General features: G+C 36.4%; 1 protein-coding gene across 1 annotated transcript in view; it reads right to left on the bottom strand.

Moving 5' to 3' along the window:
• Positions 1-27,912, bottom strand: part of TBC1D8B (TBC1 domain family member 8B) — a 64,810-nt gene that overhangs the window by 4,483 nt on the left and 32,415 nt on the right. Inside the window, exons 10-20 of the mRNA XM_005594287.5 lie at positions 27,693-27,907; positions 20,565-20,682; positions 19,018-19,303; positions 17,672-17,801; positions 17,026-17,124; positions 5,261-5,329; positions 4,857-5,097; positions 4,055-4,120; positions 2,465-2,548; positions 1,381-1,437; positions 95-192 (exon numbers count right to left, since the gene is read on the bottom strand). Of these exons, the coding sequence (XP_005594344.4) occupies positions 95-192; positions 1,381-1,437; positions 2,465-2,548; positions 4,055-4,120; positions 4,857-5,097; positions 5,261-5,329; positions 17,026-17,124; positions 17,672-17,801; positions 19,018-19,303; positions 20,565-20,682; positions 27,693-27,907 (1,463 nt within the window). The remainder of the gene's footprint in view (positions 1-94; positions 193-1,380; positions 1,438-2,464; positions 2,549-4,054; positions 4,121-4,856; positions 5,098-5,260; positions 5,330-17,025; positions 17,125-17,671; positions 17,802-19,017; positions 19,304-20,564; positions 20,683-27,692; positions 27,908-27,912) is intronic.

Below are 27,912 nucleotides of genomic sequence, written 5' to 3'. Positions count from 1 at the left end.
ATTTTGGGAATAGCATGTTAGCTATTTTGGAGGTTACACCCACATTCATACAAAAAAGCAAGAACTTAGAATTTTCTTTTTGAAAATGCTATACCTGATTCATTCTTGGTAAATCCTTAATGTTTTCTTCTTTTTTGAAAAGCTCATCTTGCCATTGACTTAGATATGCTTGAATATCAATTTTCCCTTTGCCTGAAGAAAGGGAGTAAAACCATTTCATAAGGAACAGCCCACTATACTTTCTCAAATTTCAAAAATAATAATTATGATTAAAAGGTATTTCACTGAGATATAAGAGTCTATTTTTTTTTAATCCAGGAAATGATCTGAAATTACCTTTCATTTCACCCACTGGCTCTCAGAATACTTTTCCCATTTCTGTTTAGACTAAAACGTTTACTTTGGGAAGGTTAGGAACTAGTGAAGATGTGGCGAGAGAGGGAGAAAGGACATATTTAGATTAAAACAATACACCCCGACTTAATAATGCAAATTTTATGTATTCATTCTCATGTATATTATTAAGTTTAAAACAGCTTCTATATTATGTTCTTAATATGCATATATTGTACCAAAGTGGGCTGGGCACGGCGGTTCACACCTGTAATCCCACCACTGTGGGAGGCCAAGGCGGGCAGATCACCTGAGGCCAGGAGTTTGAGACCAGCCTGGCCAACATGGTGAAACCCTGTCTCTACTAAAAATATGAAAATTAGCCAGGTGTGGTGGCAGGTGCCTGTAGTTCCAGCTACTCGGAATGCTGAAGCAGGAAAATGACTTGAATCTGGGAAGCGGAGGTTGTAGTAAGCTAAGATCATGCCACTGCACTCCAGCCTAGGTGACAGAGCAAGACTCCATCTCAAAACAAACAAACAAATAAACAAAACGAAGTGGTCTGTAGTGGCTCTTTTTCAAAAATTTGAAACACTACTTATTCATTCAAAGAGTTTAAGATACAAATATACTGACATTAAAAGATGTCCATGATATATTGCAAAATCAAAAAAGGAAATTATAAAACAGTACTTATGGATTTTTGTTTTAAAAAGAGAGATGTCTGCATATGTTGTGTATACACAGAAATAGATCTGAAAAGGATATAGGCAAAAATGTTTTCGGGTAGGGTTGAGTGAAGGCAAAAGGACTTATGTACTGTCTGAATTTCTTTTCCAAGAATTACCTATTACTTTTGAAATTAAAAATAAATCTTTTTAAAATAATAAAATTAAATGAATATGGGTCATTTACTATCATATTTTCTATAATTTCTGAGACATCAATAGCCTTTAAAAGGAATCCATCTTTTCCCCCTTTGTAGCTATCCTTATTTACATAAACAATAACTAAATAAATTAAATGATAACTCCTAGATCATAGTACCTTTTTCAGGGCTGTGTTTTGCTGATTCTTCTTCCTTCCCATTTTCAGGCTTGGAAACTAGAAGAAAAGATGCAATTGCATTCTGTAAGATGTTTAACAAATACTCTTTGAAAGTAAAATAATGTTTCGTATAGACATATAAGCACATTACTTTATTCAGTTCTGCAAACAAATTTTAGCTGACTTGACCTATCATCAGAAGACAAAATATTCCAAAACTTTCACAGTAAAAAGAACACCGGGGGGAAATCCATATTTTAAAAAATCTTAGAAGGAAGTATACCAAATATTAAGTATTTATTTCTGAGTAGTATTTTCTTCTTTGTGACTTTCTTTAAATACAGTTATATTACTTTTATTATCAGGTGGAAAAAAGCACATACTGGAAGTCAGAAGAGTGTGCTACAAAGCCCTGACTGTGGCAATAACTCACTGTGAAACCTTGCACAAGTCACTTCTCTCTGGGCCTCAGTGCCTTTATCTATAAAAGGAAGAGACTTAACTTGCCTTTATCTATAAAAGGAAGAGATTTGTAAGGTCCCTTCAAACTTAATGTTCAAACACTTTAACATATAATAACCACAAATATACATTAATCAGGGTTCATCCCTCTATAGGACATTGAATATTTATGAAAATAAACTAAAGGACACAAAAATAAGCTCATATCACTTTAAATTTTGTCTTGGAGACAGACTCATCCCTGTCTCCTACACCTACAGTGATTTATAATAAGTATTCACTGTTTGAAAAATAGCTATGACCTTTAATCATCAAATATTCTATTGTATTTTATCAAGGCATGAAAATGATCTAATACATTTTAGAAATTTCTGCAACATAAGTAGAAACAAAATACTTTTTTGAGTCTCCAATAAGCAAGAAATTCCATAAATCAAAGTCCCCAAATGCAATTTGGTTAACCGGTCAAACATTTATGGACCATGCTAAGTGCTGTGGTAATACAAAAAAAGCATAAGGTAAAATGAAGCCCAATTTTAGCTGGGTAAAGTATATCTAAGTCAACAAGATCTTTATGGGTGACTAATCATCAAAACAGTTAAAGTTTTAAAGAGGTATTTACCATGGAGCTGGCTGAAATAAAGTAATTCTTCCTTGGAAAGTTCATCTCCTTTTGAAGTATCCTTAGATTTCACTTCAGTATAAGCTGAAAACATATAAATAACCCAAATTACATTTATTAACAACCAGGGGCAGAGATGAGGTTCATAATGGGTCAGGAAAATCTGGGAACCGGGTGTTAAAGAGTTTCTGTATAAGAAAGATGTAAGTGAAGAAAGGTAGAGGTGGTTCTACTCTACTGTAATATATAGTAATTATACTGTAATATACGTAATATATATAAAATATAGTAAATACAAGAAGTACTTGATCATTTTGAGTTCTATTATTTTTCCTACTTGTTGTTTTAATTGTTTTCCAAGAGCTATTAAAAGTTGAAATTGTTTAAATCTGGCATTTAGAAATCTCTGAAAATGTGACTTCAGCCATTTAAAAAAACATCCTCAATAATAAGGAAAACAGAAAGTTGGGTGCTTTAGTTTACTTCCTACCTGTGCTTTAACAGGTAAATAATGTTCTTCCTATTTTTTATCTCTCTGTTAAAAGCATAGTTGATGACAATATTAAACATTCTAAACTCCTTTTATAATTAAATTTTTAGGTGATTTGTCTTTTGCTTTTAATACTGTGTTTGTGATTTGAGTGTGTGAAGGGTTAAAGATGGCCTTTAGCTTGTTGGTCTGGTAAAGAATATTTCCTGGCTATCCTGAGAAAAGCTGAAAAGGGATCCCAGGTGTAGCTTTAAACAAATTATGAGGTGCTGTTTGTTTTTGTGAATTACCCAGTCTCGGTTAAAAGGTACTTTTTGCAATGCTCCTTCAGTTTAAAGCCTAAGACTGTTTTCACAAAGTAGGGATCAGGCCTTGGCAAGGCATCCTCTTCAGATCAGTGGGAAAAACAAGTAAACTGAATGGTGTGGTAATTTTGAGGTAGTACGGAAGAATATAAAGAAATGTGAGCTTTGGAGTTAGACTTCAGTTTGCTATGCAATTTATTAGCGATGTGATCTTTGGCAAATTTTAATCTTTCCAGCTCTCAGTTTCCTTATCATCAAAATTGGAAGGATAATACCACCTATCAGGGATATTGTGAGAATTAAATTTAAAAAATGCATGTAAAGTTAATAACTTGTCAGAGCAAGTGCTTAATACATGATAGCTTTTATTGTGCTTCCTTTTTAAAATGTTTAATATCCCTGCTGCCTTGTCCCATTTTTCTGAATAATTTGTAGTATTTTGCGAGCTTGGCAATTTGTCTAAAGTTAATTTCCACTCTAATGACAACAACAACAATTCAACATTATACCAACAAGCAAATGATATGTAATTCTTATATACAAACTATTTATCATTAAATTGACTACTAACAGGAAGGAAACTTGTGGGCCCATATGTTACACAGGATCTCTTCCATAGAAGATCACTGTATCTATATTAGCAAAAGTAGTCATAATATAATTTGAGGGCCACAATGAAGCAACGATCTTATATCATGTTGAAAATTAGTTTAGTTGTTAAAAAAATCTGTAATTATATTTGTTAAAATGGAATAAATTCCTGCTGTACATCATTAAAGACTGGTAAACTCTTACCTGGAGGAATATGTAGCTTAAAAAGCAGCTTAAGCTTCTCAGTAAAACTTCCATTGTACATTATGTCTGTTCAATAAAATTCAATTGTAAATAATCATGTATCTAAAGAACATTGAATCAATTTCAGCAACAAAGATTAAGATATAGATATTAGTCAAAAATTAGGATTTAGAAACCTGTTATTTAAGCTAACAATTAACCACCTAGTCAGTCAGATGCTCTCCTTCAAGTGTATAATTGTATAAGCAAAATACTCTTTATCAAAAAAGTAAAATGCTCTCTTTCCTAGCTCCTTTTCCCCAATCTCAGATTTCTCTTTCCTTTTGAATGAGGCCTGTGGAAGACAGAACTGATCTTCAAGGGGTGATCCCCAATAAGAAAGCGTGCTGGGGTATCTGGAAAAGCAAAGGAATAATGTCTACAACATGTTTGTAGGTACAACATGTTTGCTGGGTATTTATCTACCACTCTTCTAGGCTATGTGGTTGAATTTTTATGGGGAGGTCGGCGGCGGTGGGGGTAAGTCCTTCTGTAGTACCCATGCATCTGAGAGTGGGAAAATTGGGACATTGTCTTCCTTATGTTAACCCTTAAAATACTCACATCTAACAGCTTGCTTTTCTGAAAGGATTGGGGAAAATAACATCAAAATACTTAGATTTAGTAACAAATGCAGAAAAGGGTCCATTTATTACTAAACACACTGTAACCCATGGTGATACATTTGACTAAATTGGCAATAATAGGCAGTACTAAGTATTTCTAGGAGCACTTTTTTTTTAACTTAAAAAAATCATCTTACCAATTGCAGAGGAGAATTCTTTGAAGTTTATAAGGCAATCAGAGTTTTCGTCCAACAATCTGAATGTCCATAAAGCTAGTGAGTCTCTATTTGCCGAATGAGCCCAGGGACTCAACAAGTGATACAACGCTCTGAACTGCTGGCAGTCAATCTGATACTGTTCCAAATATGGCAGACTGGGGTCATGATGCTTCAATACGGGACAACCCAAACACCAATAACAAGATAAAAACAGCTCTTTCTATTAAAAATAAATAAAAAGGGAAAGTTACTAATTAGAAAAAGTAATTTTGGAAGATTTTAAAAACCATGTTTGCTAAAATAAAGATAAAAATAATTAGAATGGCTGTGATACAATTCTGCTAAAAAAGCTTTATTTTTCATTTAAAAAAGAACATCAGTACCTTGAAGATGACATAAAGTTCATCCAATTCATGAAGGCTCAATTTCACATCTTGTGATACAACACGCAACTTTAAAAAGATTAAAAGCAATTTAGTACACAGAATTTAACATTGCAATAAAGAAATTCTCTTTGAATTTACTTAGAGTCTCTCTCTGCTAGAAGAAAATATTTGTCTTTTAACTTCTTAAATGAATAATAAAAAATTATCTTATAAAGTTATTATCTATTTTATCCTTTTAAAAAGTAGTAGTAGACTAGTTCAATTCTACTGTAATATGTACTTTGCTCTTCATCTCTTCATACTCAGAAATCACTGCCAAAGGACAGCCACTTAATGTCTATAAATATAAGTAACACTATTCTAAGTCTTATTCCATATATTCCTCTCTTGCCACATAAGCAGCATATCTAGTCATCATATAAGGTTGCCATTAAATAATTCAAAGGCATTGGGAGATGTACATTCCCTATCTATGCCAAAAAACATAATCCAATAAGTAATAAGCTTAGAAAATATGTAATTTTATCCTGTTCCATGAAGAAGAAGCACTTCCTTATGTTAACCCTTAAAACACTCACATCTAACAGTTTGCTTTTCTGAAAGGGTTGGGGAAAATAATATCAAAATACTTAGATTTAGTAACAAATGCAGAAAAGGGTCCATTTATTACTAAAGCTAAACACACTGTAACCCATGGTGATATAATCTGACTGAATTGGCAATAATAGGCAGTACTAAGTATTTCTAGGAGCACTTTTTTTTTTTTTGCTTAAAAAAATCATCTTACCAATTGCAGAGGAGAATTTTTTGAAGTTTATAAGGCAATCAGAGTTTTCACCCAACAATCTGAATGTCCATAAAGCTAGTGAGTCTCTATTTGCCGAATGAGCCCAGGGACTCAACAAGTGATACAACTCAACAAGTGATACAATAATGGTATAATCATTATGGTATCTAAGAAATTTGAAAGCAAAGGTAAAGAAAAAAGCTAGAATTGAGGAAATAGGGAAAATTAAAAAAAAAAACCCAGTAGACTCAGTAAATAAAATTAAGAGTTGGTTTATTGAAAAAATCAATAAGATGGACAAATTTCTGTCAAGTGAGATGAAAAAAATCACAAATGACTATCATTGAGAAGTGGGTAATTTAAGCATGGATACAGAGGTCATTTAAAGTGCCCAGCAGAGGCATGGTGGCTCACGCCTGTAATCCCAGCACTTGGGAGGCCGAGGCAGGCAGATCACTTGAGGCCAGGAGTTCAAGACCAGCCTGGCCAACATGGTGAAACCTTGTCTCTACTAAAAATACAAAAATTAGCCAGGTGTGGTGGCGTACGCCTATAATCCCAGCTACTTGGGAGACTGAGGTACAAGAATCACTTGAACCTGGGAGGCAGAGGTTGCAGTGAGCCGAGATCATGCCACTGTACTCCAGCCTGGGCGACAGAGTGAGACTGTCTAAAAACCTGTCTTTAAAAAAAAAAAAAAAAAGTGCCCAGCGTGGGATGGGCCAATATGGCAAACTAGAAGCAGATAATGGGTGCTGCTCTCTTATGGAGGGGAAACAAAGGGTTTAGTGAACACTGACCCTAAAAGCCGACCATCTAAGAAACCACACTGGGAACCATCAAAGCAGCAAGGGTACACAGAGAGGAGAGAGGAGTGAAGCTGGGCAGTAGCCTATCTGGCATCAATGTTGAGTCAGGAGAAGCTCCCCAATACGGGAAAGGGTAATTCACACTCTCCATGGGGATCTGTGTAAGGCTGGGAATGGGAGAATCCCCCTGCCCTAACCCACTCACGACTCTCATCCTCCCACCTCACCTCTAAACTGAGGCAGAGAGTCACCCAGACGGTTTGTGGCGGCAACTCTTAAGTCCAAGGGGACCTCTACAAGCCTCGGATCCCGGAACAGACCAACACTAGCGCCACAGACCCAATAGAGGCCACAGTCATGGTGCCTGGGAGCAGTAAGATTGGTCCACCCTCCTCACCAGACAAGGCTTGGTGCCAGCTTCCAACCCAGCACTCCCGCTTCTGCCTGAAATCAGCCAGAGGCTGCAGCCTCCTGTTGTCCCATGAAACACCTACACGGCAGGGCGGACGACCCCACCCACTCCTGGCAGGGCAGATGACCCCACCCACTCCTGCCAATGGTAGCCAGGCGGGCAACACCTGCTAGAGCTTGCAGCCCAGATGTCCCGCTTCTGCCTGAACTCAGCCAGTGGCTGCAACATCCTGTTGTCCCTGGAAACACCCAAAAGGCAGGCAGGTGACCCCACCAAGGTCCACCACTGGTAGCCAGGTGGGCGATGCCTGTTAGAGCTTCCAGCCCAGTGGTCCAGCTTCTGCCTAAACTCTGCTGGCAGTTGCAACCCCGGGTACCCTCGGGATGCACTTGGACAGCAGATGAGGTGACACTACTCACCCCCGCAGCTTCTAGCTGGGCGGGACTTTCTGGTTTAGGTGGTGCCCAAGCATCACTCAGAGATAAGACACCCAGGTTCGCAGGTTGATAGAGGGTTGGTGTGTGCCTCCCTCCACAGGGCCGACTCAGTAAGGATAAGACCTGTTTGCCAACTGTGGCTCCTACCTAAGGGAGCTCTGTGAACCAGAGCACCCAACAAAAGAAATGTGGGCATGAAGCCAGTAATTGGAGGGGGTTCCTCCAAGGCCCAGGGGTGGACTAGGTGAATGGGTCATCTCCCTGCCCCCAATCACAGACCACTACCCCGGAGCCATGCAGCAGAGCAAGAAGCCATCTGCTGGCTAACACTCTTAAGTGCCACCTACCGGATTGCAGCCCAAAACACAACACTAAAATACTCTGCCAGTATATACCACCTGTGAAAACTAAGGTAAAGGCTCCTACCGGCACCCAGCCTGAGCCAATGCATGTGTACGCTGCCACCCTGCTACGGATGCTGGCATGCATGAGCAAGCATGGATTCCACTGCCACCACCCCGATTAAGTGTTTTGGCTAGCACCTCCACTGCAGTGATGAAGCCAATGGACTGGGAACACCTCGGCCTCTCTGGCAGAGCAGGTTCCTAACCCCAAGGGCCCAGAGAACAAAGCTGGGGGTCTGGTACCAGCCCCACAGAGGTAGTGCACTCATCTCAGGAAAGCTCAGGTGAGCTTTGGCCATCTGAAATCTTCAAAATCAAAGCCAGTCAACTGAACCCACCTTATACCACAATCAAACCCCCAAGGGCATCAAAGAAGATAAAAGCCAAAAAAAAAAAAAAAAAAAAAAAAAAAAGACCCATCCAAAGGAAAACAACTTCAGAGATTAAAGGAATATCAGCTCACGCAGATGAGAAAGAACCAGCACAAGAACTCTGGCAACTCAAAAAACCAGAATGTCACCTTACCTCCAAACAACTGCACTAGTTCCCCAGCAGTGGTTCTTAGCTAGGCTGAAATGGCTGAAATGACAGACATATAATTCAGAATATACATAGAAATGAAGATCATCGAGATTCAGGAGAATGTTGAAACCCAATCCAAGGAATCAAAGGAACACAATAAAATGATACAGGAGGTGAAAGACGAAATGACCATTTTAAGAAAGAATCAAACTGATCTGATAGAGCTGAAAGACTTACTACAAGAATTTCATAATACTATCACAAGCATTAACAACAGAATAGACCAAGCTGAGGAAAGAATCTCAGAACTCGAAGACTGGTTCTCTGAATTAGCTTAGACAAAAATAAATGAACATTTCCCCAACTTTGCTAGACAGGCCAACATTAAATTCTGGAAATGCAGAGAACCCCTGCAAGATACTATATAAGATGACCATCCCCAAGCCACACAGTCATCAGATTCTCCAAGGTCAAAATGAAAGAAAAAATATTAAAGGCAGCTAGAGGTAAGGAGCAGGTCGCCTAAAAAGGAAATCCCATTAGCCTAACAGTGTACTATTCAGCAGAAATGCTACAAGGCAAAAAAGATTGAGAGCCTATATTCAGCATTCTTAAAGAAAAGAAACTCCAGCCAAGAATTTCGTATTCAGCCAAACTAAGCTTCATAAGCAAAGGAGAAATAAGATCCTTCTCAGACAAGCAAATGCAAAGGGAATTCATGTTCATTAGATCTGCCTTACGAGAGATCTTAAAAGGAGTGCTAAATATGGAAAGGAAAGACGATTATCAGCCACTACAAAAACACACTTAAGTACATAGACTATTGACACAATAAAGCAACTACACAATCAATCAATTTTGCATAATAATCAGCTAACAACATGATGACAGGATCAAATCTACATATATTAATATTAACCTTGAATGTAAACAGACTAACCAGAATGTAACCAGACTGCCCTAATTAAAAGGCACAGAGTGGCAAGTTGGATAAGATAGTGAGATGCAACTGTATGATGTCTTCAAGAGACCCATCTCACATGCAATGACATCCAAAGCCTCAAAGTAAAAGGATGAGGAAGAATCTACCAAGCAAATGGAAAACAGAAAAAAGCAGGGGTTGCTATTATGATTTCAGACAAAACAGACTTTAGGCCAACAACAACACCACCACAAAACAAAAAAGGAATTATATAATGGTAAAGGGTTCAAGTCAACAAGAAGACAACTATCTTAAATATATATGCAGTCAACACAGCAGCACTCAGATTCATGAAACAAGTTCTTAGAGGCCTATAAAGAGACTTAGATAACTACACAATAATAGTGGGGGACTTCAACACCCCACTGACAGTATTAGACATATCATCAAGGCAGAAAACTAAAAAAGATATTTGGGACCTGAACTCAACACTTGACCAAATGGACCTAACAGACATCTACATAACTTTTCCCCTCAAAAACAACAGAATATATTCTTCTCATCTGCACATGGCACATACTCTAAAATTAACCACACAATCAGACATAAAACAATCCTCAGCAAATTCAAAAAACCCAAAATCATAACAACTATACTCTTGGACCATAGCATAATAAAAATGAAAATAAATACTAAGAAGATTGCTCAAAACCATATAATCACATAAAAATTAAACAATCTGCTCCTGAATGACTTTTGGGTAAGCAATGAAACTAAGGAAGAAATCAAGAAATTATTTAAAACTAATGAGAATAAGGATAAAACATATCAGAATCTCTGGTACACAGTTAAAGCAGTGTTAAGAAGGAAGTTTATAGCATAAATGCTCACATCAAAAAGTTAGAAAGATCTCAAATTAACAACCTAACATCACACCTAGAGGAACTAGGAAAACAAGAATAAACCAACCCCAAAGCTAGCAGAAGACAAGAAATTACCAAAATCAGAGCTGATCTGAATGAAATCAAGACATGAAAAGCCATATAAAAGATCAATGAATTCATGACTTGGCTATTTAAAAGAATAAGTAAGACTGATAGAACACTAGCTAAACTAATAAAGAAACAAGAGATGATACAAATAGACACAATCAGAAATGACAAAGAGACATTACCACTGACCCCACAGAAATACAAAAAATACCCTCAGAGACTACTATGAACACCTCTATGCACACAAACTAGAAAACCTAGAAGAAATGATAAATTCCTGGAAACACACAACCTGCCAAGATTGGACCAGGAAGAAATTGAAACCCTGAACAGACCAAAAGCAAGTTCTAAAATTGAATCAGAAAACAAAAAACAAAAAACACCAATCATAAAAAGCCCAGGACCAGATGGATTCACAGCCAAATTCTACCAGACATATAAAGAAGAGCTGGTACCATTCCTACTGAAACTATTCCAAAAAATTGAGGAGAAATGACTCCTCCTTAACTTATTCTATTAGGCCAGTATCATTCTGCTGCCAATAACTGGCAGAGACACAACAAAAAAAGAGAAAACTTCAGGTCAGTATCCTCGAGGAGAACAGATGCAAAAATCCTCAACAAACTGCTAGCAAACCAAATCTAGCAGCACATCAAAATGCTAACCCACCATGGTCAAGTATGCTTTATCCCTGGGATACAAGGTTGGTTCAACATACACAAATCAATTAATGTGATTCATCACAAAAACAGAACTAAGAACCACACGATCATCTCAATAGATGCAGAAAAAGCTTTCAATAAGATTCAACATCCCTTCATGTTAAAAATCCTCAACAAACTAGGCATTGAAGAACTATATTTCAAAATAATAAGAGCCATTTATGACAAATCCACAACCAAAATCATACTGAATGGGTAAAAGCTGGAAGCATTCCCCTTGAGAACCAGAAGACAAGGATGCCCCCTCTTACCACTCTGGTTCAACATAGTATGGACGGTCCTAGCCAGAACAAGAGAAAGAAATAAAAGGCATCCAAATAGGAAGAGAGGAAGTCAAACTATTTCTATTTGCAGATGATATGATTCTATATGTAGAAAACCCCATAGTCTCAGCCCGAAAGCTCCTAGATTTAGTAAACAACTTTGGCAAAGTTTCAGAATACAAAAATCAATATACAAAAATCAGTAGCATTTCTATGTACCAACATTGTCCAAGCTGAGAGCCAAATCAAGAACTCAGTCCTACTCACAATAGCCAAAAAAAGAATAAAATACCTAGGAATACAATAACCATGGAGGTGAAAGGTCTCTACAATGGGAATTACAAAACATTGCTCAAAGAAATCAGAGGTGACACAAGCTAATGAAAAATATTCCATGCTCATGGATAGGAAGAATCAATATTGTTAAAAAGGCCATACCAACCAAATCAATTTACAGATTCCATGCTATTCCTATCAAACTACCAATGACATTCTTCACAGAATTAGAAAAAACGATTACAGAAAATTCATATGGAACCAGAAAGGAGCCCAAATAGCCAAAGCAATACTAAGCAAAATGAACAAAGCTAGAGGCATCACGTTATTCACCTTCAAACTATACTACAAGGCTACAGTAACCAAAACAGCATGGTACAGGTACAAAAACACATATAGTCTAATGGAACAGAATGAAGTGCCCAGAAATAAAGCTGCACACCTACAACCATCTGATCTTTAACAAGGTCAACAATAACAAGCAATGGGGAAAGGACACCCTATTCAATAAATGGTGCTGGGATAACTGGCTAACCATATGTAGAAGATTGAAACTAGATCCCTACCTTTCACCATATACAAAAATCAACTCAAGATGGATTAAAGACTTAAATGTAAAATGTATAACTGTAAAAAGCCTTGAAGAAAACCTAGGGAGTACCATTCTAGACATAGGCGGTGGCAAAGATTTCACAACAAAGATGCCAAAAGCAATTGCAACAAAAATAAAATTTGACAAATGGGACTAATTAAACTAAAGAGCTTCTACACAGCAAAAGAAACTAGCAACAGAGTAAACAGACAACCTACAGAATGGGAGAAAGTATTTGCAAACTATGCATCTGACAAAGGTCTAATATCCAGAATCCATAGGAACTTAAAAAATTAAAAACCAGGCCAGGCGTGGTGGCTCACGCCTGTAATCCCAGCACTTTGGGAGGCTGAGGCGGGTGGATCACGAGGTCAGGAGATTGAGACCATCCTGGCTAACACAGTGAAACTCTGTCTCTACTAAAACTACAAAAAATCAGCCGGGCGTGGTGGCACATGCCTGTAGTCCCAGCTGCTCGGGAGGCTGAGGCAGGAGAATGGCGTAAACCCGGGATGTGGTGCTTGCAGTGAGCCAAGATCTTGCCACTGCACTTCAGCCTCGGAGACAGAACAAGACTCTGTCAAAAATAAATAATAAATAAATAAATAAATAAAACCAAAAATCAAACAACTCCACAAAAAAGTGGGCAAAGGTCATGAACAGACACTTTTCAAAAGAAGACCTACATGCAGCCAACAAGCGTATGAAAAAATGCTCAACATCACTAATCATTAGAGAAATGCAAATCAAAATCACAATGGGATACCATCTCACACAATCAGAAAGGTGATTATTAAAAAATCAAAAAATAACAAGATGCTGGTGAGGTTGTGGAGTAAAGGGAATGCTTATACACTACTGGTGGAAATGTAAGTTAAGTTAGCCACTGTGGAAAGCAGTTTGAAGATACCACAAATAACAGAGAACTACCATTCAACTCAGAAATCCCATTACTGGTCATATACCTAAAGGAGTATAAATTATTCTACCATAAAGACACATGCATATGTATGTATGTCACAGCATCATTCGCAATAGCAAAGACATGGAATCAACTTAGATGCCCATCAATGGTAGACTGGATAAATAAAATGTTGTCAATATATACCATGGAATATTATGCAGCCATATAAAAGAATAATATTATATTCTCTGGAGCAACATGGATGGAGCTGTAGATCGTTATACTAAGTGAACTAACAGAGGAAAAGAAAACCAAATACTGCATGTTCTCACTTATAAGTGGGAGCTAAACATTGAGTACACATGGACACAAAGAGGTGAACGATAGACACAGGGGCCTACATGAGTATGGAGGGTAGGAGAAGGGTGAAGATCATAAAACTACCTATTGAGTACCATTCTTATTACCTGTGTGATGAGATAATCTGTACATGAAACCCTGTGACACATAATTTACCTATATAAAAAACATGCAGCTGGGTGTGGTGGCTCATGCCTGCAAACCCAGCACTTGGGGAGGCCGAGGTGGGTGGATCACTTGAGCTCAAGAGTTTGAGACCAGCCTAGTCAACATGGTGAAATCCCATCTCTACTAAAAATACAAAAATTAACTGGGCATGGTGGCAGGCACCTGTAATCCCAGCTACTAGGGAGGCTGAGGCAGAATTGCTTGAACTCAGGAGGTGGAGGTTGCAGTGAGCCGAGATTGTGCCACTGTACTCCAGCCTGGGTGACAGAGTGAGACTCATTCTCAAAAAAAAAAAAACAAAAACAAAAACCAAAAACAAAACAAAACAAAAAAAAACAAGGAAGCCTGCTTCTACTGCTATTATTCAATAATTCTCTGAAGATCCTACCTAATGCAATAACACAGAAAAAAGAAAAGAGGTATAAATGTTAGGAAGGGTCAAAATTCTAAGACTGGAAATGACATGCTTGTCTATTCAGAAAATTCGAGGTCAACTAAAAAAAATAGTACAATTAATGAGAGTCAATAATGCAACCACTTAGAAAAGCAACATACCCAAATCAATAACTTTTACACACACAGCCAATAAACAATTAGGCAATGTAAAGGAAAAATGATCTCATTCATACTAGCAGCAAAACCACAAAATATATAGGGGTAGAATAAACCCAAAAGAAATGTGTAAGACCTACATGATGAAAACTAAAAATGCTTACTAAAGAACATTTAAAAAGACAGATTGTTACAATGAATAAAAGCCTTAACAGATTTCAAAATAGACAAACTACAGTAACTGAAACAGTGTGGTACTGTTGTAGTAACAAAAAAAGAAAGTCCAGAAATAAAGCCCAGGTATGTACGTAAGAATTTAGCATATGAAAAAAGTAGAGTACTGTGAGTTAAATAAACTATTTAATAATTGGTTTTTACAAAATAAGTGATTTCAGTTGGAAAAAACATAATATTACATAATAAACAAAAATATGCTCTAGGTGTATTAATGTTCTAAATGTTAAAAAAGCAATACCAGTACTATAAGCCAATATGAAAAAATATTTTTATAATTTATGTAATTTTAAATAGGGAAAGCTTGCTAAGTTTGATATGAAACCCAGATACCATGTAATAAAAAAGAGAAAGACTTCATGAAAATTTGTAACTTGTATAATCTGAAAGACATTATAAAGATAATGAAAGAAATAATAAGACTAGGAGGAAATATTACGCCACAAATATAGCTGACAAAGAACTAGTACTACTAATAGTCAAAAGAGCTCCTACAAATCAATACTTAAGACAATCTCATAGAAAAATAGGCAAAGGCTATGAATAGGCAATTAAGAGACTAAATTAAAAAGGCTAATAAACATATGTGATCAGTGAATTGAAACCTTAAATGAAAAGTGATATTTGATCTATCACATTGGCACAAATTAAAGATTTTGTTTTGTTTGCTTTAGAGACAAGGTCTGGCTCTGTTGCCTAGGCTGGAGTGCAGTGGCATGATTATAGCTCAATGTACCCTGGAACTCCCAGGCTCAAGGTGATCCTCCCATCTCAGCTTCCTGAGCAGTTGGGACTATGAGTGTGTGCCACCATGCCTGGCCAACAAATTCAAGATTTTAAATATCTGGTGTTAGTGAGAATGTGGGGAAAGGGACATTCTTACAGGCTGCTGGTGGGATTACAATTTGGCAAAATCTTTTGAAGCATAATTTGGCAGGGACCTGTCAAATTTTAAATGGGCATACCCTTTTACCCAGCTTCCACTTCCAGATATCTATCTTGCAAAGAATATATATACAAGAATGTTTACATACAGTATTATTTGCAAGAGCAAAAAAGGGAGACATATTAAATGTACATCAACAATGAGTAAATTATAACATATCCATATTATGGTACACTATTCAATGCATTAGGAAGAGTGAGGTAGATGTATATTTACTGATATTCAATAACCATGATCTATTTTTGAATGAAAAAAGTTGCAGAGCAAAGTGACTAGTATGATCTCATTTCAAAAACTATATCCTTCCAATACACATGTATGTGTGCAGACACCTAGAGAAAAGATCTGAAAAGATATATGCCAAATTATTTTAAGATGTTTACTTCTGGGGTGGGGAATCTACTTTTTACATTGATGTAATGCTTAAATTATTTACAGTGAGCATGTATTACTTCAGTAAATTAAAAAAAAATGCTAACATATAAAAACTAAAACAAGGGGCCCTATGCTAACCATGTCACAGTAACCTCACTGAATTATTCAATTGAAATCTAAACCTGGAATCTTCAGAAATGTTAGTCTTCCCAGATTTGTGTCTCTGAGGACCTTGGCCTTTAAGCAAGTAGGTTTACAAGACAACACATGGCCATGATAAAAGCTCAAACAGTACAGAAGAATATAAACAGCAAAGTAAAACTCTCCTCCTTCTGACCAGCAATCTATTAATCCGATTCACCAAAGGCAACCAATATTAACAGCTGCTTATGGAGCCATCCAAATATTAAAATGACAAGTATTTAAAACATAGTATTTACTTTAGGTATCCAAGGATAATAATATTCATTGGAGCACTGACTACTGTGTAGATCAGCTGTTCTTACCGATGCAGCACATCACAAATATGTTATGCTTAAATGCCAACATGATAGCATTCAACACTGAGCTGCAGGCTAGGTGTGGTAGCTCATGCCTGTAATCCCAACACTTTGGGAGGCCTAGGTGAGGAGGATCTCTTGAGCCCATGGGTTTGAGACAGCCTGAGAAACACACTGAGACCCTATCTCTACAACAAAATTTTAAAAATCAGCCAGGCATGGTGGTGTGTGCATGCAGTCCCAGCTCCTCAGTAGGCTGAGGAAGAAGGAGTTTTTGAGCCCAGGAGGTAGAGGCTACAGTGAGCCATGATCATGCCGCTGCATTCCAGCCTAGGCAACAGAGCGAGACCCTGTCTCAGTGGTCTTGAAGGTCAAATAGTACAAAACATGTTGGAGAAGGCAACATAATTCAACCTGAAGAAAATAATTTATTTTCTCTAAAAAATAATTTACCATAGGCTAAACCTTGGCAAGGATCTAGCTCAAAAGTTTAGTCCTTTTTATTTGCCCAGAATGATAATTTCTAAAGAAAGTTAAAGAAAAAAATTACTCCAACTGGTTTTTCCCCATTGGTTGCATACTTACCACATTCTGTTTTGTTGTTTCCTCTAGGGTCTGTATCACATACAACCTATTTCGACAGCGCATACTGTGTATATCTTCATAGCGAATATTACCATATTTCTGCAAGAGATATGATTTCAGTAGATATTCATTCATAATAAACATCCACTTCTTCTTTTACAATTCAGTTTTATCAGACTCAATTCTTGGAGGCCTTGATTCTATTTCTAGGTAATTTCCTGACTTATTCAATGATTTTGCAAATTTTCACCTCCCACGTTCAGTTTTTAAATATATTCACTGGAGAGAATTCCATCTACTATGTACATAGACTAAGTACAAAAATATGGGTAAAATTCATAATCTCTAAGAAGTGAATAATAATAATGAGAATAATTCACCTTTTGATACAGAGATAGATGTTTAAAGTAGTCATTATTTGTGAAAGCAAGTGAATTTAATTTCATTTAATGAAAAACAAATTGAGGCAGAGGAGGTTACACAACCTAGGAACAGTTCACAAAACTCATTTTAAAAGTTAAGTTGGATTTTAAGTTGTATGTCTACTTGCATTATTATCTTACACTTAATATACCACTAGAGATATACCATAGTTCAATCATTTTAAATATGCTAGGTAATATATTTATGGAATGAAAAAACTTACCTCATTTGATTCTCTAATCAAATCTGTAATATCCACTCTAGTATGACTGGTTTTTTCATCACTCACATTTGAACCCTGCTGAACATTTGAAGGCAATGGACTATCCTTATTAGTGACATTGTCAAAGAACCTATTGAAAAGTGATAGTAATACAATAATTAGTGGAACTACCATTATTAAAGCAGAGAAATGACACCTAATTTCTCCCTAGGTAGAGGTTACTTTCAACTGAAAGGACAAGAGAAGGTCTCATGAAGAAGTGAAGCTTGTTTTTTGTGTTTGAGATGGAGTCTTGCTCTGTCACCCAGGCTGGAATGCAATGGCGCAATCTTGGCTCACTGCAACCTCCGCTTCCTGATTTCAAATGATTCTCCTGCCTCGGCCTCCCAAGTAGCTGGGATTACAGGTACCCATCAACATGCCTGGCTAATTTTTGTGTTTTTAGTCGAGATGGGGTTTTGCCATGTTGGCCAGGCTGGTCTTGAACTCTTGACCTCAGGTGATCTGCCTGCCTCGGCCTCCCAAAGTGCTGGGATTACAGGTGTGAGCCACCGCGCCCGGTCAAGAAGTGGAGTTTGAAGATGGTTGAGCGTTAGGAGGGCATGGGTGAGGGAAATGGGATAGTGAAGGAATCATTTGGGGTTTTGAAGGAAGCAAACAGACTCACAGAGTAATTGGCAAATACCACATAGCCCAGTAAGAGTGGAATATAGGGTATGTAGAAGTGTATAGGAGGAAATAAGTGAAGAAAGGTAAACTGAGCCCTTACCACAGAGTTCTGAATGCCAGAGTAAGATGTTTGTATTTTATTCTGTATATAATGGGATTTCATGTGGCATTACGATAGTTGCCCATTCAAATATTTATTCATTTAGCATACACACATACACACACATACAACACATGTGCTCCAATACAAAATAGCATCCATACAAAAGTTACTAGGAAAATAAAGTTCAACCCACCTGCAACCACATAGAAACCAGAATAACTTCCCAACCACTGGATATTTAACATTATCAACTACCCTTTTCCTGCTCGAACTACTTCTACATAGACACTTTATAGCTCAAACTGGGAATATGAAAGTCCTAGCATACTGAATCAACAATATTAGTGTAAATGTGTACATAATTTAGTAGTTCACTTCAAAGTGATTTATTCTTGCTGTATTTTTGCTGGAGATAGAGGACTGGACTTTAGGCATAGCTGTTTCATTCAAGTGGCTTTGTAATGTCAGGCAAATTGAAATTTCTAGGGCTCAGTTTCCTCTGTAAAACATGGGGATTGAACAACATCATCTCTCAAATTTCCTTCAGATTTAAATGTCATGGTTCTTACAATACCTGTTCAAAGCTGTCACAGCTTCAGCATCATCTTTACAAGTCAGCAGTTTGTCTAAATTATAGTCAAGTATTGCCAATCCCAGTTGCAAAATGGCCTTTATTCCATCATAGAAGAAACAGTCCACCACATTCACTGCACTTTCAATAGGTAGCACACTAATAAAAAGTGTGAGAAACCAAGAGAGAGAAACTGAGGAAAAGAATGTCATATCAGTCATGTGTTCTGTCAGCTGAGGAAGGTGATCCCTGATAAGTTCTTCAAAGACTGCCTGATCCACCAAGGCACCTAGAGAGTATCAAAAGAAGTTTAAAAATAAACATTTTTCAAAAGGACTTGTTTCCATACCTCCCCACTTCTATTAGCATGCTGATGTATCTCATTTTTCTTCCTTAAATTATGAACTCTTTCAGAACCTTTTCTGTATTTTATACATCTAACTGCTAGTAGTGTCATGTACTTCAGAAACACAATTCAAATCACTTGGAGTTATTTATTGAGTCTTTATTATATGCAGAGACCTGTACTAGTTATTATAAGAGCTACACCAATTAATGAAATAGTCTCATGTTCAGGGAGTTTAATAGCTAGCACAACTCAAGATAAATACACAAATAATTATAATGAAAGACAGTACAATCAATGACCTAACCACAATCCTGAAAGCCTATTACGGTACAAAGAAGAGACCATCCATAAGTTTTAAGGTGAGGGGTCACAGATCTGTAAATATTTGATGACTAAAGAAAATATTGGCCAGGCACGGTGGCTCACATTTGTAATCCCAGCACTTTGGGAGGCTGAGGCGGGCAGATCACGAGGTCAGGAGATTGAGACCATCCTGGCTAACACGGTGAAACCCCATCTCTACTTAAAAAAAAAAAAAAATTTTAGCCAGGCGTGGTGGCGGGCACCTGTAGTCCCAGCTACTTGGGAGGCTGAGGCAGAAGAATGGCGTGAACCTGGGAGGCAGAGCTTGCAGTGAGCCAAGATGGTGCCACTGCACTCCAGCCTGGGTGACAGAGGAAGACTCCATCTCAAAAAAAAAAAAAAAAAAAAAAAAAAAAAAATTAAAATTAAAAAAATATATACAATTAACAAACTAAGAACTTCATCCTTCTTTGAAATCTTGCAAATTATCTATATAATTCATACAAATGTGGAGATTTTAAGCTGATTGAAATCTCCCTCCCATCAAGAAACTACAAAAATTCACCAGTAGCTCTGGATACTTGAGATCGCCATTGTTTTAGCAATATAGAGCTTATGAACTTAATGTTTCCTTTTTTGTTAAGAAACAGACCAGGTATTTTATTTTAAAAAGCAACATATTAAACAATCTTTCTGACTATACATTCAGTACAAAAAGCTCTTCTTTTGAGAATGTCAGTGAATGTGACATTTTGATATTGCTTGCATTTTATACCACAACTGAATTCATCAGTCCTTCTATTTTATTAGTAATTAGACAAGAGACACTAGAATTGTTTAGAAAAGAAATGTACATCTCCGTGTGTGTATGCATATGTGTGTGTGGTTTTTCTTTTACCAATAATTCGACGATTAAAATAATCAGGCAACATTCGTTCACATACAGCAACCAGAAGCCAAAAAGCTTCTTCCTCTTTTGCATATAGAAGCAGCACTGAAGTCAAAATATTCATTGCCTAAAATTCACAGAAAACAGTATTAAAAAGCAAATATTTCTCAGGTAATAATTATACTTTTTCAAACATAATAGTTTTTGACAGCAACAAGAATAACTGAGAGTAATAATAATGTAATAACAGTGGAAACATGAGAACTCTGAGCCAGTCCAAGGCAAAACAAGGTGAAGTCAGGCTAACATTTGATAATCAGTTATTTTATAAAGTAACATTCAAGAAAAGTGAAGCAGTAATATAATAAATACAGAATACTATAAGTAAAACCTCTCTAATTTCAAAGAGTGAAAAACCTTAATTATCACTAATCTGAAAAAAGCCTACATAATTTTCAAAGACATACTAAAATGAAAGAAAATGAACTTCATCTGTATTTCCAACTACCTATAAAGAAACAGCCCTCAGATATGAATCATCCTCAATTTTGTCCAAAACTGAACATCTTCTTTCCCCTATCAAGTAGGATTCTTCTTATCTATCCTAGTTTTGATTATGCTGAAAACTCTCTATCTGCTGCATCTGTTTCGCATCCTAGAGTTTCTTCTTATAAAATGTCTTTCAGATTTGCTTTTTCCTTCCCATTCCCACTACCACTCTAACTTGCTGCTGCTTCTTACCTATCTTGCACACAAATGTCAGATCATTACTTTTATATACATTGCCACATCCCTTGTTATAAAGGTAATAAATCCTTAATGGATAGAATTTGGAGAGAATGGAAAAGTATAAATGAGAAAATAAAACCTCTTGTATCCTATGTACCCAGAAATAAACTGTTAAGTTGATATATTTTTCTGCAGTTTTTCCTCCTTTTTCTCCTAAAATTTATGTACTAAATCTTTATTTTTTCACTTAGCACTATATAGTAATATTCAATGCCATTAAATATTTTTCTAAAACAGTATTTTTAATGACTAAAAAAATCTAAGGTGGATATAATATAAATTATTTAACCATTCTATTATTGTTGGACATTTAGGTTAATTCCAATTTTTTGCTATTACATATAATGCTGCAGTGGTTATCTTTTTCATATAAATTTTCATCCAACTATACTTTTTTTCTCAGGAAAGATACCTAGAAATGAAATTGTTTGGTCACATGGTATTTTTAAAAGACTTCATATTATTGCCAAATTAAATTCCTGAAAGAAAATACCAATTTATATTTCTGACCAATAGTGTTTAAACGTTTATTTCACTGCATCTTTGCCAATATTGTGAATCGTAATAACTATAATCATCTTTATTGATTTGATAGTGAAAAATGGTATCTCATTGTTTTAATTTTAATTTCTTTGAGGTTGCACTTTCTTTTTCAGACTTTAACATCAACCTGTATTTTCTCTTTGGTGATTAATCCTTTCATGTCCATTGCTTATTTTTATACTTTGATACCTTTCATATAGATTTGTATATTAATTATGTCAATTTCTTGCCAAATCTAGTACACTGTTTGATGTCAAGCTTAGTTTTTACTGAATCATTTTCCCATGCAAGAAGCCATACTGGGAGGGGATGTAGTAAAAATGGCAGAGTAAGAACTTCTAAAAATGTTCTCCTCTATAAAAGCAACAAGAACACTGACAAAAGTCATCGGAATCAACTTTAGAACTCTGGAAATTAACCAATAGCTTACAGCAATTCACATAGCATTTATTTAAGAAAATGGCTAAATCTCAGTAAAACCAGTAAGCTTTGTGGCATTTTAAATTGCCCTATTCCCACCCCCCTCCCCAGTTTCACAGTAGCCTTAAAAACCAACATCTAGGCCGGGTGTGGTGGCTCACGCCTGTAATCCTAGCACTTTGGGAGGCTGAGGTGGGCAGATCACTTGAGGTCAGGAGTTCATAACCAGCCTGGCTGACATGGTGAAACCCTGTCTCTACTAAAAATACACACACACACACACACACACACAAAACAGTGGGGCATGGTGGTGCACACCTGTAATCCCAGCTACTCATAAGGCTGAGACAGGAGAATTGCTTGAACCCAGGAGGTGGAAGTTGCAGTGAGCCGAGATCGTGCCACTGCACTCCAGCCTGGGCAACAGAGCGAGACTCTATCATAAAAAAAAAAAAAAAAGAGAGAGAGCGAGAGAGAGAAAAAAAGAAAGAAAGAAACCAGCATCTAGCAATTACAGTAGAAACCAGTACCTAGTAGCCACTGAATGTAACAGAATGGGGTTGGAACTGCAGCAAAGCCCCATTACCGAGTAACTGTTATTATTTGACTTGTCTGGTGGTTCCCTGGAAGACTCTTCTCACAAGGCTGTCCTTATTGGACTTGACACAGAGCTCCTCTGGTGTAAACAGCCTTTTCCCCAGCAGTGTTTGTTGAAAACAATCAGAGGCAGTTGTTGAACATGTGGCTATCCAAGGCAGTGGATAGCAGTTGGGCCAAACAATATGCTAACAAAATGTTAAAAGAAAAGTGGGGGCTTTGAAAAACTGTGACATATTCCTGGGAACTCAGAAGGCCAACTACATGCATATGGCTTTATGTATACTCATAGCTGTATGTATGCTTAGGAAAGAACAGAAAAGACCTAAGCTCTTATCTCCGGTTAATCTTCCAGCTTTGTGCAAGCAGAAAGTGATAAAGATCAGAAATAGAGAAAAATCAACAAAAGCAAAAGTTGGTTCTTTGAAAAGATTAAAAAAGACAAAAAGGATAAAAAACATAGAAATATCTTTAGGTAGCCTAACTAAAAAATTTTTCAAAAAAAAGAACAAGAACGAGATAGTGTGAGAGATCAAGAGTGTGAAAGTGAGGGTGTGCAAGAGTGTGAGTGAGAAGGGGGACTCAAATTATTCTAATCAGGAAATAGAGAACTATCAACCTTATAGAAGTAAAAAAGATTATAAGTGATTATGATGAAAAATTATATGCCAACAAATTAGATAATCTAGATAAAATGGACAAATTTCTAAAAAAAACCACAAACTACTGAAACTAAAATGGGAAAGGTGAAATAGACCTATAATAAATAAAGAGATTGACTTAGTAACGAAAAAACTTTCCACAAAGCAAACTCTAAGAACAGATGGCTTCACTGGCAAATTCTACCAAACATTTAGAGAATAATTACCACCAATTCTTCACAAACTCTTCAAAAAATAGGAGAGGAGGAAATGCTATCCAACTCATTCTAAGAAACCCAGACACCCAAACTAGATAAAGACATCACAAGAAAACTATATATCAATATATCTTACAAATAAAAACATAAAAATCCTCAACAACATGCTACCAAGCTGAACTTAAGAACATATAAAAAGGATCCCAAAAGGCTAAGTGGGATTTATTCTGGGAATGCAAAAGTGATTCAACATATAAAAATCTGTATATGTTTTTTCCATATATATACACACACACATATATTTTTTCCATATATATATATAAACATATATATATGTTTTTCCCATACATATATATAAATATAGGAAAAAATCACATGATCATCTCAATTGACACAGAAAAATCATTTGACAAAATCAATACTCTTTCATGATAAAAACACTCAACAAACTAGCCATATAAGAGAACTTCTGCAACCTGATAAAGATGATCTACAAAAACCCCACAGTTAACATCATACTTTATGGTGAAAGACTGATTACTCCCCTTAAGATAAATAACAAGACAGGGACATGCATTCTTGCCACTTCTATTCAACACTGTACCAAAGGTTCTAGCCAGGTCAATTAGGCAAGAAAAAGGGAAAAAGAGACATCCATACTGGAATAGGAGAATTAAAAGTAACACTATTTAGATGCCATGATTTTGTATATAGAAAATCCTAAGGAATCCACAAAAAAATCTACTAGAACTAGTAAATAAGCTCAGCAAACTTACAGGACACCAGATCAGCCATCAGTTGTATTTCTATATGCAGGCAACGAACGATCAAACCATGAAATCAAGAAAACGATTCAATTTACTATAATAAAAAATTAAAATACTTATAAATAAAATTAACAAAGGAAGTGCAAGCCTTGAACACTGAAAACTATAAAACATCTTTGGATGAAACAAATTAAAGAATAATTAAATAAATGAAAAGGAAAGACATCTTGTCTTTATGGGCTGGAAGAGTTAACATTGTTAATATGAAATACTCCCCAAATTGATCTACAGATTCAATACGATGACTACCAAAATCCCAGCGGCTCTTTTTTCTTGTTTGCAGAGATTGACAAGTTGATCCTAAAATTTGTATGGAAATACAAGGAACCAAAAGAGCCAAAACAATCTTAGAAAAGAACAAAGTTAAAGAACTCACACTTCCTGATTGACAACTTTCTACACAGATGCAGTAATCAAGACAATGTGACACTGGCATAAGGGTAGACGTACAAATCAATGGAATAGAATTGAGAGTCCAGAAATAAACTCTAACATTTATGGTCAACTGATTTTTAACAAGAGTGCCAAGGCACCACTTCACGTTCACTGGGATGGCTGCAATCAAAAAGAAAAGACAAGAAGTGTTGTCAAGGATGCACAGAAATTAGAATCCTTGTATATAGAATGAAGGGGAGATTTGGTAAAAAAATAAAATAAAATAAAGACAAAGAAAAAATAAAACCCTCATACATTGCTGGAGGGAATATAAAATGGTACAGTCTCTTTGGAAAATAGTTTGACAGTGCACCAAAATGTTAAACAGACAGTTATCACATAACCCAGAAATTTCACTTCAAGGTATTTACCCACAAGAATAAAAAGCAATGTCCATACAAAAACTTGTACATGAATATTCATAGCAGCATTATTCACGACAGCTGAAACAAGAAAATATCTCAAATAACTATCAATGTTGAATAAACAAAATGTGGTATGTATCCATATAATGGAGTATTATTAAATCATAAGAAAGAAATCCTGATACATGCTACAACATGGATGAACTTTGAAAATGATATGCTAAGTAAAAGAAGGCAGGCACAAAAGATCACATATTGTATCACTCAATTTATATAAAATGTGCACAATAGGCATATTCATAGAGCTAGAAAGTAGGTTAGCAATTGCTTGGGTTGGTAGTAGGAGAAATGGGGAGTAACTGCTAATGGATATGGGGCTTCTTTTTAGGGTGATGAAAATGTTCTGGAATTAGATAATGGTGAAGGTTTGCACAACTTTGTGAATATATTAGAGACCACTAAAGGGGTGACATTTGTGGTAAATCAATTATATATCAACATTAGATAGATACAGATGATAAGATTAGATAGGATAGATAGATAGATAAATAGATAGATAGATAGATAGATAGATAGAGTGAGCAAGCTAGCCAGCCATGTGTCTCACGTAGGTTTTTGATCAAAACCAACAAAATCTGTTTACCATATTAAGTTTAAACTGTTTTCCCAGGCTTTGAAGATTCTTCATGATCTTGTCCCATACAAATTTACTTTTTTATTCCAATGTGAACCTAGTGAATCTTATCTCCCAAGGCAGGCTTATTCTCACCTGAATGGTATCACTCATACTTTAACCCCGAATAACTTTCCTCCTGCCCGCCATGTTTCTAACTTTGCTCTCATCTTTTAGAAGTCAATATTAAGTGCTGCCTATTTTGAAGCTATCTCTAAACTACTGCTTACAGACAGTATCACAGGGTCTGTGAGTATAAGCTCTTTGAGAAAAGAAGCATTATGCTTCTTTTGTACCTTTCAGAGATCCTAAAATATGCTAAAAATCCTTGCCATTTAGATGTTCCATTCACTTAAACAGTTTTTCAAAAAAATATATATATATATCGACAAGTTACAGTGGATAGGTAGTATTGGCATGCAACAATTACAGGTATTCAACCCATTATAAATAAATGTATGGCACAGAGTGCTATCTATCCATGACATTCTAATCTCCTCTTTTTCCATAGTAGCTGCACATGTCTGTTCAGCCACACTATACTCTACAGACTGCCTTGTGAATAGGTGTATCCACGTGACTACGATTATCCAATAGAATGTGCATGAAGTGGTATCTGCCCCTTTCAAGCCTAGCCCGAAAATCTTTTAGTTGTTTCTCCATGCTCTTTCCCTGTTCTTGTGAGTGCTGATGGTGATGAAAGTGTACTCGGGAAGCTCTGTTTTGAAAATGACAGTCTGCTGTCAGCCTACAGTCTAAGTTCCTGAATAATCTCATGGAGGAGAGCTGCCTTCTGACCTGAAGAGTAAATCTCCTTTGTTTATTCCTTCAAGAAATAAAATTATACTGTTTCATCTATTATCTGTGTTTGTGTTAGCAGTCTAGCCTACCCTAATTGATGGTGTGCTCCTAAACAATTTGTTTTCCAATGATTCCTCCACTGCCTGTAAAATAAAATTCAAACTCCAGCTCTATCCCAATCTACCTTATTGATTTGTTTCTCCAACTACTTCACTTCATCCACCCTATGTTTCTATCAAACTAAACAAACATGGTCCTATATAAACTTTAGGTTTACACCTACCTGTGTTCGGTTACATGGATTCCCTCACCTGGCATGTTCTTTTCATTCTATTTCCATATGTCCAAAATTCACCAATTTTTAAGACCTGCAAATGCTACCTTTTCCACGAAGCCTTCTCTGACGCCTCCAGATGAAAAATAGTTTCTCCTAATTATAAATCATGACAGGACTTTCTATTTCTCTAACAGTTTTTCTCACTTGATTTTTGTTTCTTAATGAATATGCTTTAACATCTCCTGGTCTACATACTTTTAAGGGAGGACCCTTATCTGATACATCTTTCTTTATATAGCCTTAAGTTCCTAGCAGAGTATCTTTTATAGAGCAGAAGTTCAATAAACATTTGTTAACTGAAAAAGAAAAATAATGAAATATCAATTCTCCTAAGTATTCCCACTACCATCCTACTTAAATTAATACTATCCTCTATCTATCTCACCCCAATCTCTTTCCTTATAATCATCACTTCCAAATTAGTGGAGTTGGATTTGATGTGATTTTATTTGGAACATACACATACACTTGGGCTCATAGTTAAGTCATACCTGGCAGTATCCAATTTTGGGATTCCTGTATGCATAAGCAGTGAGTACCCTTCTCAGTGCAGATATGCCAGTGTCACTCTGAAAGGCTGGGTGCTCAGGCAGAGAGCGACGTAAATCACGTTCAATTTCTTCAGTAGCCAAGTTGCAGGTCCCTAAGGACTGCTCAACTACTTCAGCATAATAGCCAGGATTAGTAGCCATGTCATTAACAGCACCTGTG

The sequence above is a fragment of the Macaca fascicularis genome, chromosome X (assembly GCF_037993035.2).
Source record: "Macaca fascicularis isolate 582-1 chromosome X, T2T-MFA8v1.1".
Classification (NCBI taxonomy): domain Eukaryota; kingdom Metazoa; phylum Chordata; class Mammalia; order Primates; family Cercopithecidae; genus Macaca; species Macaca fascicularis.
The sequence above is the reverse complement of the archived record's forward strand: the minus strand, read 5'-3'. Positions and strand labels throughout refer to the sequence as shown.